This window comes from Numida meleagris, chromosome 1, assembly GCF_002078875.1.
Source record: "Numida meleagris isolate 19003 breed g44 Domestic line chromosome 1, NumMel1.0, whole genome shotgun sequence".
Taxonomy (NCBI): domain Eukaryota; kingdom Metazoa; phylum Chordata; class Aves; order Galliformes; family Numididae; genus Numida; species Numida meleagris.
Genome location: NC_034409.1, coordinates 103576725 through 103593842, shown reverse-complemented (window position 1 = coordinate 103593842; position 17118 = coordinate 103576725). Strand labels below are relative to the sequence as shown.

At 44.4% G+C, this 17118-nt stretch overlaps 1 protein-coding gene and 1 long non-coding RNA gene across 5 annotated transcripts; one reads left to right on the top strand and one right to left on the bottom strand.

Moving 5' to 3' along the window:
• LOC110402588 lies at positions 453-11970 on the bottom strand. 4 transcript variants are annotated; one of them, XR_002441197.1, is made up of 4 exons: positions 9057-11970; positions 8858-8960; positions 1666-2818; positions 453-766 (listed from the first exon to the last, which is right to left on the bottom strand). It is a non-coding gene; the product is annotated as an uncharacterized LOC110402588 (long non-coding RNA). The 4 variants fall into 4 exon arrangements; XR_002441195.1 differs by lacking the exon at positions 453-766 and having other exon boundaries at positions 791-2818; XR_002441199.1 differs by lacking the exons at positions 453-766; positions 8858-8960; positions 9057-11970 and adding an exon at positions 3679-6167 and having other exon boundaries at positions 791-3034.
• On the top strand, positions 13281-16232 carry ATP5O (ATP synthase, H+ transporting, mitochondrial F1 complex, O subunit). The gene is made up of 7 exons (XM_021404871.1): positions 13281-13401; positions 13494-13544; positions 13628-13738; positions 14071-14200; positions 14318-14430; positions 15632-15718; positions 16053-16232. Exons 1-7 carry the CDS (start codon positions 13372-13374, stop codon positions 16164-16166), a joined length of 636 nt encoding a protein of 211 aa, XP_021260546.1. The 5' UTR covers positions 13281-13371; the 3' UTR covers positions 16167-16232.

Genomic DNA, 17118 nt, shown 5'->3' with positions numbered 1-17118 from the left:
GGGAAGGGAAGGGAAGGGAAGGGAAGGGAAGGGAAGGGAAGGGAATTTTTTTCAATTCACTGTGATTTGATATAAAAACATAAATATTTAAATAAAACCTGAAATACATATAAATAGAAGTAGATATAAATAAAAATAAGCTTAAATGTGAGGTGAGACTTCTTCAGCAACATTTAAAATAAAACTTTGCACATAAAGCCTTTGTGCATATTTTGGTAGGAAAACCTGGAGTGTCTACACTGTAACATCACATCAATAGTGCAAGCCAATATGCAAGTAATGTTTAAACACCAAATTAATACCATCTCAACAGTCACCCATATTATAGCTTAAATAGTAGTTCGAGGCTGGAGGTATGAATTGTAGACCAAGACGTGATGGTCTGAATTTTGCAGGAAGTTTGATGAGATGATCATGATGGCCTGAATAGGTTTAATCACCCTTTTAGTGCATTCACGTTACTACATCTTTTTATTACAAGATCAGATATTCTTTCAACTAAGAACATCTACCACATTAAGCACTCAGTGCACCGAGTTTAAGAACTGGACTTCTTCCTTTTCAACTTCATTACTTAATTCATGTCTTCTGCATTATACTTTGTGTACGTGGTTCCAGTCCTTCACAGGGAGGCTTCCTAGAGGCATTTCTGTCACGTTTGCTACCCAGCAGGCGGGTATCTCAAACATTATTCAGTGGTCACCACCCGGATGAAGAGGGTGTTCCATTAACAAGGTAGCAGGTGATGGTTAATTAAAAGCTTGTCCTGAAACACAAGTGCAGAGGAGGCAAGTTAACAGGCTCATCTCATTCTTTTATTTATCCATTCTTAGGGGTTTGGCTTATAATTTTGTACAGTTTTTTAAAAAGTACTGAAGATAGCCAAGGAGACCAATACCCACACAAACACATGCACATCCTATCTGATTCCATGTAATTTTTATTAAGTGCTGTTTTTCACTTTTGTTTCCAATTATAGTTATTGTAAGAGCTCTTCCAGGCAAAGTAGATGAAATGTGACCTCTGACATATCACGTTCCCATTCTCATCTTTATGTAAGAGTTTCCAAGTAAAACTGGATGCTGTCTCTTATGCATACCAGTAAATATAGATGTAAAGGAAAGGGAAACATGCAAACAATTTTTGGAGGAGACTTACACTGGATTTTGTTCTTGTGGTTTTATCTGCAAAGAGCTTGTTTTGTTAGAGCTGTTTTTCAGATTACATTGACCCTGAGTCATTTGGAGAGAAAGAGGACTGTGATATCTCTTGTGGCATGCAAGAAATAGGGTAGGTTGGATTGTTTCAAATCAAGAGAAGCAAGGAAAAAAACGAAGCTGTGATCAATTTACAGAGAAGCATTGCTGGTTCTTCAAGGAAACAAATGTAGTTTCATAGTGACTATAGAAGAGTTTGTAGCTGCCTCCTCCCTTGCATTATCTCCGTGGACAAAACCCAATTACTGGGTGATCCTCTCTCCAAGCCGGGTGATAATGAAATGATGATACAATATTTCCAATTGCTAGCACAACCTCTAACTTGTAAAATGCAGAGACATGCCCAGAAAATATAGGCAAAAGTAGGTGGGGATGCTGTCTAATAGTAGTCATAATAATAAAATGTTAATGATACCGAAAACTGAGTGGTATTTACCACGAAACTCACAGAGAGGAAAAGTCCTTCAGCTGTTTTCTTTTCCAGTGTCATTCGAGATTAGCTTGCTTATTTTTACCTCTGCCCAGCATAACACTCTTCTGCTTTCTGCACAGACTGTGATGCTTGCATGTGTTGTATTCGAGTCTGTTTTGTTATAAGATGTAATCTATCTTCTAACTTATGCTGTGATAACTCTCAGCCCTTGGGAAGGGCTGAGACAGGTTGTCATTTGTATTATCACTCCACAGAGGTCTTGCAGCAGGTATAAATGACATTTATGCTGCTAGTGTCTTCCTACTGCTGAAGTCCTGGTGCTGGCAGGAATCAGGCATGGCACGCTCGCTGTCCTAGATATGTGCTGAGTCCAGCATCCCTCCACCAGTCACTGGTGTCCATCCGGAACAATTCAGCTCTGTGAATGTGCACAGATACAGGCCTTGCAGTTATTTATTTGGTCCTCATTCACTAAAAGTTTAGCAGCTCCGTCAGTTGTCAAGTGTTTAAGCTGAGAAGCTTTCTGAAGTGACAGAAAGATGTGCAAACGGATGGTGAAATTCTGCAAATTTTTCATACACCTTAAATTTTACTGTGACTGCTGTCAATATTTGTCAAAGCATTTTACAGAAGAAATCTCTTGTAAAAAAAGAAAGTAATAACTGGGCAATCATTCCAATTAAATTTCTTCAGTTTAAAAAGACGACAGATGATAAAAATTCAATTATTTTCTCATCAACAAAAATGGCAGCAAAACCAGGACAGGCTTTGCCTGAAGCACAGCTGTGGAAGGGATGGCATTTTACTTTCCTGTAGTAGTACTTTTCACTCCAAAGTCCCACATTCAGATACTCCTCTCAGTACAATTTCTGAGCATCATCTCCTAGGTTTGAATTGGCCTTACATACAAAGGCTGAGGAGCCCAACAGAGGAGCTGAGCCATGGGCACTGAATTCACTTCAGCCTGCCACGATTTGGTGAAAAACATGAAATGGAAGTTCTGTTGCTGTCTTTGTTCTGCTGTTGGACAAATGCCATTGAACACCTTGGAAACAATCCCTGTATCAAAGTTCTCTGAGGTCTGTAGCGTGAAGACGTATCCGCTCTACTGTAGGACAGTCTGATTTGTTTGATTGCGCTATCCACCACAAAATGCAGCAAGGTATGCCTGCAATACAATGAGTTAAGCTAAAACTACATTTCTGGTCTCTTAACAGTAATTGGAGGACAAAGCACGGTTTTGCTGACTCCACTGGTGCTGCCATATCTGCAAGTGTAGATGAGGGGCAACGCAGCGGTTCATCTCACAAACCGTTGTATATTTTGACACTGTGGTTTTCCCCTCTTGCTTCCCTCTTCACTCTGGCTTAAACAAAGTGTCTGCCTGCGGATGTTCAGTAGAAAAACATGGCAATCAGATGCCAGAAATGATCTGCTGCCTTTTATCCGCTCTTTTGCATCCTTCCCTTCTTGCCACCTGGTAACATTACAAGTAACAATATGTCCAAAAAACGAGCATTTTCGATCCAGAGATTTCAGAACTATCGAAGCCTTGTCCTGGGTAGACCCTTTGGAGAGGGCCCTTTTGACCTCAAACAAGACAGCTCCTGATTCTGGCTCTGCATACCTGAAATGAGCTGCAGATACCATCTTCTCTGCTGCTCTGGGGACTAGGCTCCCTGTTGTTTACCTTCTGCAATAACAATTCAGCTTCTTATAGAATAGGACTGGTTCCCCCCCCCTTTTTTTTTTTGCACATGCAACAGCTGGGTTATGCAATCCTTTCAGGGAGGGGGCTTGGCAGGCAGTCTCCACTGCAATTACACCCATCAGTCTAGAAAATTGTCACTGGTGTTTGTGATATGGGCTCTCATCCACAATGCCCTGGAGTGGAGGAGCCTCAAAAAAAAAAATCCCCAAATGTCGAGGAAATTTCCTTCTCTTTGTGTACGCAAACATGTGGTCCTCGCATCAGGATTTGCTTATATGAGTCACAGAAAAAAAGGAGGGGGAATATATTGTACTTACATTATTATGTCTGTCACATAATCTTCACCGCCTGGTTATTTATTAATTTCTTTGTGCTAAAGCCAACCTGTAGCCCATCTCATGCGCAGAAAGTGTTTATATCTCAGGAATCATGCCTACATTTTACATCCCAGGAGCTCAGGTCAGCCTGGGGCTGCCTGTGATTCCCGTTACGGAGCTGCATGCATCCACTTGGGAGGGAGCACCCCTCAACCTCCTGGTGCCAACTCTACCTGCCAGCAGAAAATAAATATTTCATAGCCGATAAAAAGAACTGGAAGCAGCCTTGCCGCACCGTAGTAGCCAGCACCGTGCGTGATGTATAGCATGCTGCCTAGCAAGGTTGCTAAGCAACACGGCACCATCCACGAAAATCCTGCATCAGCTCGTGGTGGCTGGTGGGGCGGGCTGGACGTGACACTTGGCACACGGAGCAGTGCGGAAAGAGGCGCACTCAGCCCGGGAATATTACAGCAGCCTACCGATACGTGTCCTCCGTTCCGCTCCCCGCGCTGCTGAGCGACATCATGATGCAGTGGGCACCGCGATCATTTTCCGATGAAAAAAAAAAAAAGAAGAAAAAAAAAACCACACACACAAAAACCCACCCTCCCCTGCCTGCTTCCTGTTTCTTAATGCTCTTCAAACCTGATTTACAGAGTAGTGGAATTTTACAGCTGCATCCCGTGATGCTCTCGCTCTCAATCCCATGGCCTGGCTCATACCTCAAACTAACCGTAAAGTCAAATCACAATGATGTGACTCACTATTATAACTAAAGATAGATCTTGTCAAAGCAGTCATGAGCACTGGATGCTGGAGGGTGTTTTAGTGTTGGTTTTTTCCCCCCACTCCTCCCTCTCCTGGCTCCATAATTTTTGGCATTTGGAGGTCCATCCCATGTTAGGGAACATTTGGGTGAGCAGGCAGGTAGGCACCTGCTTTTGTAGACCATAAGAAACCACACTGAACCGTACTGAAGTCTAGCCGAGGGCAAGATCATGGAGTTCCCAAATCAGAGCTTCACAGCAGTGAGGGCTGGGGGCTTCCAAACATCCCACATGCACAGGGCAGGACGGCCACAGAAGGGAGAGAAGAACATTTTTAAGAGGGGCTTCTTCTAAGACTAACAAACCTTTTATCTATATTTAATCTTCATGTTTACACACCGGCTGTTTTCAAGCGTGAACATTCAACTGGAGCACTTAACTACCCACAAAGACCAAAGAAGCATTGGTACAGGAAGAGACCACATAGTGGAACAACCCAGACACCAGCTGAGAAAAGTAGGGCTCTTGCTCCAAGACTAGCAGCTCCTGTTAAGGCCACAGAATGGCTCAGCATCAGCCAGGAGCAGGGAAGTGGCAAGACAGGTGAGAGCTGCTTCAGTGTGGCAATGAGGATATGTGGGTTACAGGTGAAGTTCCACAGGCATACCTCAAACAGCTCTGCAGGGCAAGCACACCTGATATCTCAGGAGATGCTGTGCAGAAGGAGAACAGCTCGTGCTAAGTGATCTGAATTCCCTCAGCCTCAACAGCCCAAACCTGGGGAAAGGAGGACTGGCTTTGGTTACACCATCAGTACAGAAAGTGGCAAGTGAGGGAGCTGGAGGAAGTTCCCTGTTTGGACGTACTGGATCTATTTCAGCCCTGTATAATTCCACTGGTGTCAATGACATTACATCAGGGATAAAACCAACCCATTATTAACCTGGCCATTTCCTTTTATGCCCTTGATTCAGGAAATCCCTATGCAAGTGCATGGTTTTGGTCATGTGAATATTCTCACTGGAGGCAGTGTGACTGCTCACATCCATAAAAAACACCTGCATATATACATGCAGGGTTGGGGCCTACAACACCACCGGAGGGAAAGGAGAAACAGAAGTAGGGCGAGAATACCTGAAAAACAATGCACTGGGAGGGTCTGTGAGAGGTGCATGCTCACTCGGGGGACAGCAATATTTCAGGCTATGTTTTCCCTTCTAAGCTTAACCATTTCTGTGAGACCAGCAGTACCTTTAGGAAAACTTTTTAAGGCATGACTGATCTAAAGGGAGAGGGGAAGAGAAGAAAATATCCAATGTTAAATGTTCCTGAAGTATTAAAAAAAAGAAAAAAAACTTTAACAAAGAAGCTAGTTATGCAAAGGCCCTTTGGGGACTGCAATTTATGTCTGTGACTTCCATAACCTTGCCCCGATTCCTTCTCCTGCACTTGCAGGGAACACCCTAGGGGGCTTCGCAGGAAGCCTCAACATATGTGTTTTTCTGCATTGCTTCTGGCTTCATGTTTCTGCTGCGCCTCCAGAAAAAAAATAACACAAGCCAAATCATGACTTCCAAATACCAAGAATTGTGATCTCTAACGATTGTCATATGACAGTAATGCTTCACAGAAATCTTCTGAACAGTCACTCTCATGTATATGCATCTTGCTGCAGGAAAATACTAACTAAAGAAATTTGGTTGATGAATCCCTGTTCAGACTCTGTTTTACACCCAAACAGGTTTTTTAATTCCTATATACAAAAGCACTGCTTTCACCAGTTTCTGAAGACCTTTTCAAAAAGTCTGTGCACATAATTTAATGCCTGAATGCAGGATGAAATGTAACGACAAATCTTGACCTATTAGATTTAAGCCTTCAGCATGTGATCTAAATAAGGGTGACTTTCACAGATAACATACCACAAGATAAGTGATTCAGTGAAGTTCCTGAAATCAGCAGTTACTCTGGTTTGCAGCACAGTAAATGAGATCAGGTCTGACATAATAAATGAATCTATAAAGAAGGTGCTCTCATACGTTGCAGAACAAGCTAAAGAACAAGAGTCAGCAGGCTTGCTGAGTTCAGTTGCAACTATTTTGAGTAGTTTTTGCTCTGTAGTAATGATGCCTATGACTTGTCAAATACTCTTTAATTTTTCATATTCATGGAATCATAGAATCATGGAATGGCTTGGGTTGGAACAGACCTTTAAGACCATCTAGTTCCATTTCCCCTGCTGTAGGCAGGGACACCTCCCTCCAGACCAGGTTGCTCAAAGTCCCATCCAGCCTGGCCTTGAACGCTTCCAGAGAGGGGGCATCCACAACCTCTCTGGGCAACTTGTTCCAGTGTCTCACCACCCTCACAGTGAAGAATTTCTAATATCTAGTCTAAATTATTAATATACAGCCAAGTGAGGGAAAACACCTTATTTTACCAGCTGCCATGCCCACAGAATTTTCCCTTGCTTGTAAGTGGTCTGCTTCAATTTGCTATGAAAACAAACAGCTCAGTTTTGCCCCTACTTTCTGTTCCAGGTTTATGTATGCACTGTTCAAACGAGAGAGGCAAATCCATGAAATTCATTTCACAGGGCATTGAGCAAATGGAATGTAGAATAATGTTCTTTAGTTGCTGACATATGATCAAATGCAAGTCTGCTAAAAGGAAAGAGAAGGAGACACGCAACAGCCTTGAAATGGATAAAAATCTTGCCACCTTAACCATAGCTAATACAGGAATACAGTTATATTAGTATTGGCTTCCCTCTTGTGGCAACGAGCAAGTTGTAGTTCTAACACGCAACTAAAATCCACTCAGGCATCTGTCTAATACAAAATGCTGCAATGTGTTCATTTAGCAAGACCCTTGCATCCAGGATAGCTAATTTCAGTTCGAGGCAGACACAAAGACCTACATGTCGCAAGCGGACAGGCAGGTTGGGGTCTCAGGTCTGTAGAAATACCACTGATGTGAACATTTCAAAGACTTACCCTGGTATGACTCAAGCCAGAACCTGGCCCAAGTTTAAACTGACGGAAGAGACATTGTCCACTCGAAGGCACACTTTTAATCCTGTAAGAGAGGTAGCTAGAGTGCTAGCTGGCTGAGAGAGTTGCTCGTGTTCTAGGCCTGTTCAATGGCCTCTGCTGAGCCTTCCAGTTTAGTAGTCATTTCTATGACAGACCTCAAGGATATAGACCAGCATCTCTCTTTCCCTGCATACATCATCATTCTGACTCCAGAAGTGGGACAAGAGGTAATATCCCGTTTTCCACAGCAGTGATGGAGCAGGCATGGAGATTCTCCTTCATTTTATCTATAGCTGCTTGCACATTATCATAATTTGATATTTGTGAATTTACAACAACTTTATTAATAGCAGCATGAGTGAGAAGGTATCATTGCTATTAATAAAACATGTTTCATCAGCAGAATTTAAAGCTCTTTGTAAAGGATGTTGGTCTCGTTCTTTCTTTTTTACAGATGGGGGAACTGAGGCACAGAATAATTAGAAGCCAATTGGTAGGCCCAAAGCAAAGGTGAAAATAGATCCCAGCTCTCCTGAGTCTCAGTGCAATGTTCTTGCTGCTACTCTGCCAATACGTGAGATGGCAAAGCTCAACTGTTAGTACTGCCCGCACCAAACCACGTCAATTATTTGCATACTTTACCAAAAAAGTTCTTATTACCACTGATATTTTGTGGACATCCTCTAAAATGGTCAAATATTCAAGTGAGCCCTCATCACCTTTTCCAGCATAAGGCCTTTCTGATTAGTGCTTATTTTACTAATCTATTAAAATCACATCATAATTCACCCTTAAATAAATTTTTCAGGCTTATAAGATTATCCTAAAAGAGGCATAGAGGAGATATTTTGTCAGTGAAGCTACAAGTACTTACTTGTGACTTTTTTTCCCTTTTACAACAGATTACTATGATAGCTCAGAAAATAAACTACCATTCACACAATACTTCTGTGGGGTGCTCATGGTACAATAACATCATAACGATTTATCATTTTATCAAATACGCTATATGCTAGATTGAAAACTCCTTTAGAGGGCAAGAAAATGTAGGCACAGGTACTTGGTTCTGCAAACATCCCTATAGTGAACTTCCAGCACAGCGCTCTGATGCTAAGGTTAGCAAGTTCAGCATCCTAACTCCATTAATAGGGCTACTGCTCCTATCCTGAAATCCCTAACAATTGTTGTGGTTTTACAATCATTCTTGCTGGTTTGGAGGGAAAATAAATAAATAAATAAGTCTCCTGAAAAACACTTTTCTAATGGGAAAATGAGTCAGGTCTTCCCCAGGCAGCTAGGTTTTAGCAGGTGGGTCACTTCACCTTTAAAGGGTTGGTCCCCAAGGAGTCCTTGTGACAGAGCACTTGAACTTACCTGCCCAAGCAGAACAGCTCACAGAGCAGAGGTCTGGAAAACAGCCAAGTGAATTAGATTCAGTGAGAGTACCAACCGCTTCCAAAGATGAAAAGGGCAGCCCCTGGGAGAGAAAAAAAACAACACTTCCTTCAGACAGCTGCAGGAACAAAACCACAGTAGCAGCAAGGAGGTGAGGTGGGTCATAGCTTTTCTGTACCACATTCCCTGAACCTAAGGTGCACTGTGAGTGAAAGCCTCCTCCGTTTCTTGTAAATAACGTAAACTTTTTACAGAGGTCAGGAACTTGTTTGCAGCTACACCCTAGTTGTTCTGGGGCCCTCCCATACTGCCGAGTGTGGGAATCCCAGGCACAGCCAATGGAAAACATCTGGGTGCAATTGCTGACTAGCAGGTGCAGAGGAGTGCTCAAAACAGGCTGAAAGCTAATGTTTCAGGTGAGTTGAAAGGTGAGGGAGCAGAGTATTTACTGCTTTCAGCCTTCCTTTTTAAAATTTTGACACACTGGTTTAGTTACTGGAGATTTTTTGGAGGTTTTATTGTGCTGTTGATTTTTTTTTTAAAGAAGCTGGCCCTAGTATGGTGGAGGATACGTTTGGCATACTTTGTGGAAGAAAACAGATATGCTCTCATCATTGTGGGGAGGAGGACACCAGATGTGCTGTTACAGGCTTAATCTCATTTTAACACTACGTGCTGCAAGCTCTCTGTGGAATGGTCTATGTTTTACTATGAGTTTTATGAGGCCTCATGCAGCTGTGCCCTGGTTGAAACACATCCCCGCTGCCACTCTGGTAGAATAATAATGAAGAATCATCACATTCTTTCTGAAGACATAAAAGTGCTGATTACTGTAGGCTCTGTGGCTGTCATGCTGGTCTGAAGTCTATGTCTTCAATAACCATGAAGGTCTGTTTAAATGAATCTAGACTCAGACCAATTATGTTGAAGATTTCTCAAATAGAAGTAGAGAGAATTTTTTGCAGGATTTCAGTTCTGGTCTGTCTCAACAGGAGAAAAATGTGATGTTTACAGCATCACTACGTTTACTAAGAATAATTAAGGTTACAATGCTTCAGGCACTGACTCTCCACACAAACTGGCAGACCTGTAAGTGGGTATTCTTCCAGGTGTTTCTTGTGGAAGAGCTTATAAACAGAGTATGTGCTTGAGTGCTGACTGGTATTGGACCTACATGAACAAATTGAAACAACAAACAGAGGTGAATGCCAAATGATGAGGGATTGGCACAACAGGGAGTTTAAATCCTTTCTAGCGGGGAAAAAAAGCTTCTAAGATATCCAGATCCAAAAACAAGCTTTGTCAAGATTTAAATTTTCTCCCTAGGACGAGGCGTAAAGGTACAGACTGTTTATCAACTGTGAGATAATACTTGTCAAAATTAACTGAGAAAGTTGATCTGATTTTATTTCTTGAGAGCATTATCAGGATTTGACCCAATCCCCAGCTCATTAAAGTACCCTCAGCTCTCAGTGATTTGACTGGCCTCAGTAAGACAGATTTTCTTACGTTAATACAGAACCATAGAATGATTTGGGTTGGAAGAGACCTTAAAGATCACCTAGTTCCAATACCTCTGCCTCCATGTTGCTTTGACCACATTGCTCAAAGCTCCATCCAAGCTGGCCTTAAACACCTACAGGGATGAGGCAGCAACAGTTTCTCTGGGCAGCCTGTGCCAGTGCCTCACCACCCTGACAATGAAGAATGTCTTGCTTACATCCAATCTACATCTACTTTCTTTCAGTTTAAAGCCATTGTCCCTTAACTTACCTCTACACTCCCTGATAAGAACCCCTCTCCAGCTTTCCTGTAGGCCCCCTTAGGTACTGGAAGGCTGCTATATGGTCTCCCTATAGCCTTCTCTTCTCTGGGCTGAACAACTTCAGCTCTCTCAGTCTCACTTCACAGGAGAGTTGCTCCAGTTCTCTGATCATCTTCCTCTGGACCCACACCAACAGGTCCATGCCCTTCTTACACTGGGGACCCAAGAGCTGGATGCAGGTAAGGTCTCCCAAGAGTAGAGCAGAGGAGGAGAACCTCCTCCCTCAACCTGCTGGCCACACTTCTTTCAATGCAGCCCAGGTTATGGTTGGCCTTCTGGGCTGCAAATGCACACTGCTGGGTCATGCTGAGCTACTCATCAACCAGCACCTCTAAGTCCTTCTCCTCAGGGATGCACTCAATCTATTCTCCATTCAGCCTGTATTTGTGCTTGATATTGCCCTGAGCCAGGGGCAAGACCTTGCACTTGGCCTTGTTGAACTCCATGAAGTTTGCACAGGCCCACCTCTCAAGCCTCTCAAGGTCCTTATGGATGGCATCCCTTCCCTCCAGTGTGCCGTGTCACACAGCTTGGTGTCATCAGCAAACGTGTTGAGGGTGTGTTCAATCACACTGTTCATGTTGCCAGCAAAGATTTTAAACAGAGCTGGTCCCAATACCATCCCGTGACAGATGTTATTAATCACTGATCTCCACCTGGACATTGAACACAACACTTTGAGCGCAACCATCCATCCAATTCTTTATCCACTGAGTGCTCCATCCAGAAAATTCACATCTCTCCAATTTAGAGACAAGAATGTCTTGTGGGACAGTGTCAAACACTTTGTACAAGTCCAGGTAGATGACCTCAGTTGCTCTTATCCACCAGTGTTGTAACCCCATTGCAGAAGGCCACCAAATTTTTCAGGAACAATTTAGCCTTACTGATGGCTTACTGGTGGCTGTCACCTCCTTATTTTCCATGTACCTTAGCACAGTTTCCAGGTTCTGCTCTATAATCCTAACATGCACAGAGGGCAGACTGACTTGTCTGCACTTCTCCAGGGCCTTTCTTTTTTTCCTTTCTTCAGAATTCCAGTTGGTGGGAACTTCACTGGACTGACATGGCTTCTAAAAATATGATGGATAGTGGTTAAAAGATCGTAGAGTGCTAAAAGATCATAAAGTGTTCCAGAATTACTATAATAAAATTTTGGATATGGGGCTTCAAACAAGCATGGGACTGGTGAGGCTGCACCTCCAGGACTGTGTTCAGTTTTGGGCCCCTGGCTACAGGAAAGACATTGAGGCCCTGGAATACGTCCAGAGAAGGGCAATAAAGCTGTGAAGGGTCTGGAGCACAAGTATTATGAGTAGTGGCTGAGGGAACTGGGGTTGTTCAGTCTGGAGAAGAGAAGGAGCAGGGGAGACCTCATCGCTCTCTACAGCCACCTGAAAGGAGGTTGTGGTGAGGCGGGGGTCAGCCTCTTCACTGAGGCAAGAGTGACAGGACAACAAGTGATGGACTGAAGTTGTAATAGGGGAGGTTCAGGTTGGGTATCAGGAACCATTTCTTCTCAGAAAGAGCAGTGAGGCAGTGGCACAGGCTGCCCAGGGAGGTGGTGGAGTCACCATTCCTGGAGGTGTTCAAGAGCCGTGTGGATGTGGTACTGAGGGACATGGTCAGTGGGCATGGTGGGGGTGGGCTGACGGTTGGTCTGGGTGATCTTAGTGGTCTTTTCCAGCCATACTGATTCTATGATTCTCTGCACTGTTCCCAAATTTTAGTGTATTATAACAAGAACAGTAACATTATAACAAGAAAAAAAAAAGAATATGTGTTTTTAAGAAAAATGAAGCCTTTCCTACACTTTAGGTACTCTTTTCTTAGTAGTGTAGTTATTAAAAATACCAAGAATGGTGTTACATCAGGCTTAAGCCTGTCATGAACTATACTTGTGGCTTTGAATGTCCCCACAGCAAATAAGCTGGGGGCAGCTGAAGGAGCTAAATTCTAGCATCCAGAATAAAGCATATTGGTGACACTGCCTTACTTCTGACGGGATGCTAGTCTAGCTTTCTTATTCAGACCGTTTTCTCTAAAGAGTGCTGCTCTAATTCTCTGGTCGAGCGCTAATTTTTCAATCTATAGCAACAGCAACATCTAGCGTCTCGAGCCAGCCCTGCATGCATGCAGCACGCTTGCAGTTTGCGCAGCGCTGTGCGTTCAGCAGTTCAGCAGCACGCAGCTCAAGGTCGAGCAGGGGACTCTAGCACAGGCGGAGCTGAAGGGGACCGCCCGCCCTGCGCTCCACCTGGAGGGTTGTCTCTCTGTGCTCTAGCAGACGCCTGGGCCCAGTTTATCGGATGGGGACACAACAGCTCATTGTATTTCAGGGGCGGTTTCACGCTGTTAGAGGACAGAAACATCCCTGAGGGACGTGCAGCCAAAATCTCCCTTTGGAGAGCGCGTGTGAAGCAACTGATGGGAAGGGCGTGCTCTTGTGTGAACTGCAGGAGGCGGGAAGGGGTTCTGGGCCTAACGGGCCTACAGGGGCTCCTCCATCTTCCTGAGGAAACCCCGCCCGCGCCACGGAACTACACGTCCCAGCATACTCCGCGCGGCGGGAGGGGGCGGGGATGAGGCGGGGCCATCCTCCGCGCCTGCGCACTGCCTCCCCGCCGGGCCCGGGCGCAGCGGTGACCTCGAGCGGCGGTGGGAGAAAATGGCGGCGGCGGCGGGGTTCGCCCTGAAGGTGAAGTGGGGTCGTGTAAGGGGTAACGGCGGGTCGCGGTGGGCCCTCACCTCCTTTCCGAGGGGGTTGGACAGCCGCTGTGTGTCCCACAGGTGCGGCAGCTGAGCACGTCGGCGGCCCGGCCGGTCTCCAAGCTGGTGAAGGTGAGCGGGGCCGGGGGGTGAGGGTGCGGGTGCGGGGCTGGGTCCCCTCGCGGGGCCGCGCTCAGGCGCCGTGTGTCCCGCAGCCGCCTATCCAGGTGTATGGGCTGGAGGGCCGCTACGCCACCGCGCTGTATTCCGCCGCCACAAAGCAGAAGAAGCTGGAGCAGGTGGAGAAGGAGCTGGGCCGAGTATGGGTAAGGCTCTCGAGCACGCCTCGGCCTGAGGTCACGCAGGGGCTGGGGGCCGTGGGCTGTCTGCTGCGGTTAGGACGCTCCCGCATGCTGTGAGACTCACGTCAGGCTGCTCTCTGCACTCCACCCCTAGTGCTGCTCTGCGGCCTGCTGAGCTGCTCAGAGGAGCATCGGCTCTAAAAGAAGCATCTTTTCAATGAGTTCCACCTGGGGCTGTCATTTGACTTCCCACCTGCTCTCTCCTGTCCTCTATCCTTGCTCGAGGGGTGACTTTGTTGCCTGCCTAGGCCTGGAAAACTTATGGCCTTTGCAGTATTGCTTGTGTGTTCTCTTAGACTCTCTTGAAGGACCCCAAGCTATCCAGCATTGTTATGAACCCTCATACCAAGGGCACAGTTAAACAGAAAGCTGTGAATGACGTTTTAGCAAAAGAGAGGATGTCTCCTATTACCGTCAACCTGATGAGTGAGTAATCATTTACATTTTGAAAAACATCTAATGCTGCTTGTGGTTAGTTGTTGCTAAACCGAATCTGCTCCTAGTGGGTGTGCTAAACCCTTCTGATACATCTGCGTCTTCCAGACCTGCTTGCTGAAAACGGTCGCTTGCGCTACACTCCGGGCATTGTTTCTGCTTTTGGGAAGATCATGAGCGCGTTCCGAGGAGAAGTGCTGTGCACAGTCACCACTGCGCAGGTGGGTCAGGAACCTCAAGGTTGAGTTTAATAGGTAGTGGCATAAATAGCAAACTTCTTTAGCTATAGTGTAAGCAGCTTGCTGCGTGAGGAATGAAGAGAAAATTCATTTCTACAAAACACTCCAGTAGTGTTTCAATATACAGAAGTTACTGGTTAGCAATTACATGTGTTCCTCCTGCTTCAGCTTAACAGACAACATCTTTTTCTGTGTGTGAACTCAGTGGCTGATGAAAGTCAGCCTGGTCTGCAGATAAAACTGCCTCTGCTCTTATTTTTGTCATCAAGATCGTACTGATCAGGTCAGAACTAACAGATCAGCTCTTAGTTGTAGCAAGGCAGATCTCTGAAGTGACAGCAAAGATAACATCTCTGCGAGCTCAAAGGTAGATAGTAACAGGGCAAGGGGGAAAAATTTTAAACTAAAAGAGGGGAGATTTGGGTTAGGTGTTACGCAGAAATTCTTTCCTCAGAGGGCGGTGAAAGTAAAGCTACTTTCCTGATGCCTCTTGTTGATGGTGGTTGGTTTCTTTTGGCTCTCAACTGTTAGCTGTTAAATAGGAATTATTATTGCTAGTAACACAAAAATCACTATTCTTCTGTGAAGTCTCTTCCACTTCTGTTGCAGTAATATCTGAACAACTCATAGGGAAAGCAAGTGCAGGTTCATGGTGCCTCTCCCACAGGGATGTGGAGTTTCTCTATTGTGATGGAGAGAGGTGCACTTGGCTGAGCCCACACAACTGTGCTGGGAGCCCTCTAACAGCATCCCAAGTCCCTGTCCCATGCTTCACATGAAACTGTTTTTTCTTAAGATGATAATCTGAACTGTTAGAAGCAGCAAAATTAATCCCTCCTCATATAGGCAAAATGCTGCTTTGAAATAGATGTGTGAGAGTCTTGCGTTGAGTGCTTAGTGTAGCAAGTCAGGATTCTTGATGCTTGCAACCAGAAGATGTTAAGGTCAAGCAGTTGCTGGGAATACGGATACAGACAGCACAATGCTTCATGAAATTAAAGGAGCACCAAATGGTGCTATTTCTGTGCTGTCATTTGGTTATTGTTGTCCAAGAGGGCTGCTTCCTCTGCCTTCCTGGGAGTGTCTTTATTTTCTCTTTAGACTCTGTTAAAGAAAGTGTTCTCATATTGTTTGAATTTTTTACATCCTTCGTTTTCATTGTCTTCTGTGCAAATTTTTTCAGCCCTTGGATGACGCCAGCCTCACTGAGCTAAAGAGTGCTCTGAATGGATTCTTGGCTAAAGGGGAGGTCTTGAAGCTGGAGACCAAGGTAGGGGGTTCTGATTTGTAAATACACTTAACTTAATGCCAAGCTGTGCTTCTCGCGCTCTTTCTCATTTTTACAAAAAATAAATGAAAGAGGAACCTTAAGATGCTATTGTATATATTCATTTGGTTGAATTCAGTTGCTATATTATATACTTCTGTGTTTTCTGGTAGACCTGGTGCTTTAAGTACTGGAATCTTAACTTTGAAACACAGAGACTGCAAAATTATCTTAAATAAGGCTCTTTTAAAAGCTGTTTGCACTTTAAAAAAAAAAAAAAAGTATACTAGGGTAATAAGTTTTTGCTAATGGAGTTTCTGTTCAATATTTCTTCTAGACTGATCCCTCAGTCCTTGGTGGAATGATTGTCAATATTGGGGAGAAGTATGTGGACATGTCAACAAGGTCAAAGATCCAGAAACTGACCAAAATAATGAAAGAGACTGTCTAGCAAGCTGTCCTCTTCGTTCACAGCAAAACCTGTCAGATGGAAACAATAAAATTATTTCTTCTTGAATAGCTGTTTTAGAGTATTTTGATTTCAATATACAGCAGTGGGAGAAAGATGAGGAGGCCTCCAAAAGCTTGCTAGTGAGAGGTTAAGATGTTTGTAGCTTAAAACTACGTATAAAAACATCCAGAATGTTTCTGATTGACAGCTACCTCATGTTACGGCAGTGTTCTAATGACAAGGCTGTGTGTGCCTCCAGGTTAATATTTGAACATTAATTTGTCCTTCCACGTCTGTCTCAAAGGGCTGTGTGCTGTTTCCCCTTTGCACAGTATTCTGGAGGCTTCTGAAGCAGAGTGAAATGCCTGTTGTCCCCATCAGTTCTTGGCTGAGAGTGGGATTTTGGTGTAATGTTAGATGGACACCATCCTGGCCGTGGAGGGGTGTCTAACTAGCAGTGTTAGCTTTACTTTGTTTCAGCTCCATCATTACTGAAGCCTGTTAATCAGTCGTGGAGGCTTTCTTGTTAACTTTTAATACGTAGTAGTTCCTGCATAGGAATGATGCTTTGAGTATATTGCAATCCAGTTGTGCCAACCCAGCCCCAAAACAGCTACAAAGACATGCATCCTCAGGGAACCTGCATTAGTGGGTGCTGAGTGAGACAAATGGACTTCCTTATGTTCAGTGGGACAAAGAGGATATTGACCTCAGGGCAGCTGGCTGGATGCAGTAATTATTAACCAAAACGAGGGGACAGACCAGGGGGGACCTTCTAGTCCTGTTGTCAAAAATACTCATCTCCAGATTCATTGTATGTCTTTGAGACCGTAGCACTCTTCTTCAGTGCTTCTCAAGAACATCACGATAGGCTATTAAAATTAAAAAAAAAAAAAAACCAACAGGGTTTATTCTTATAATTTCACTTGCACAAATACAGTCTCATCTGTGT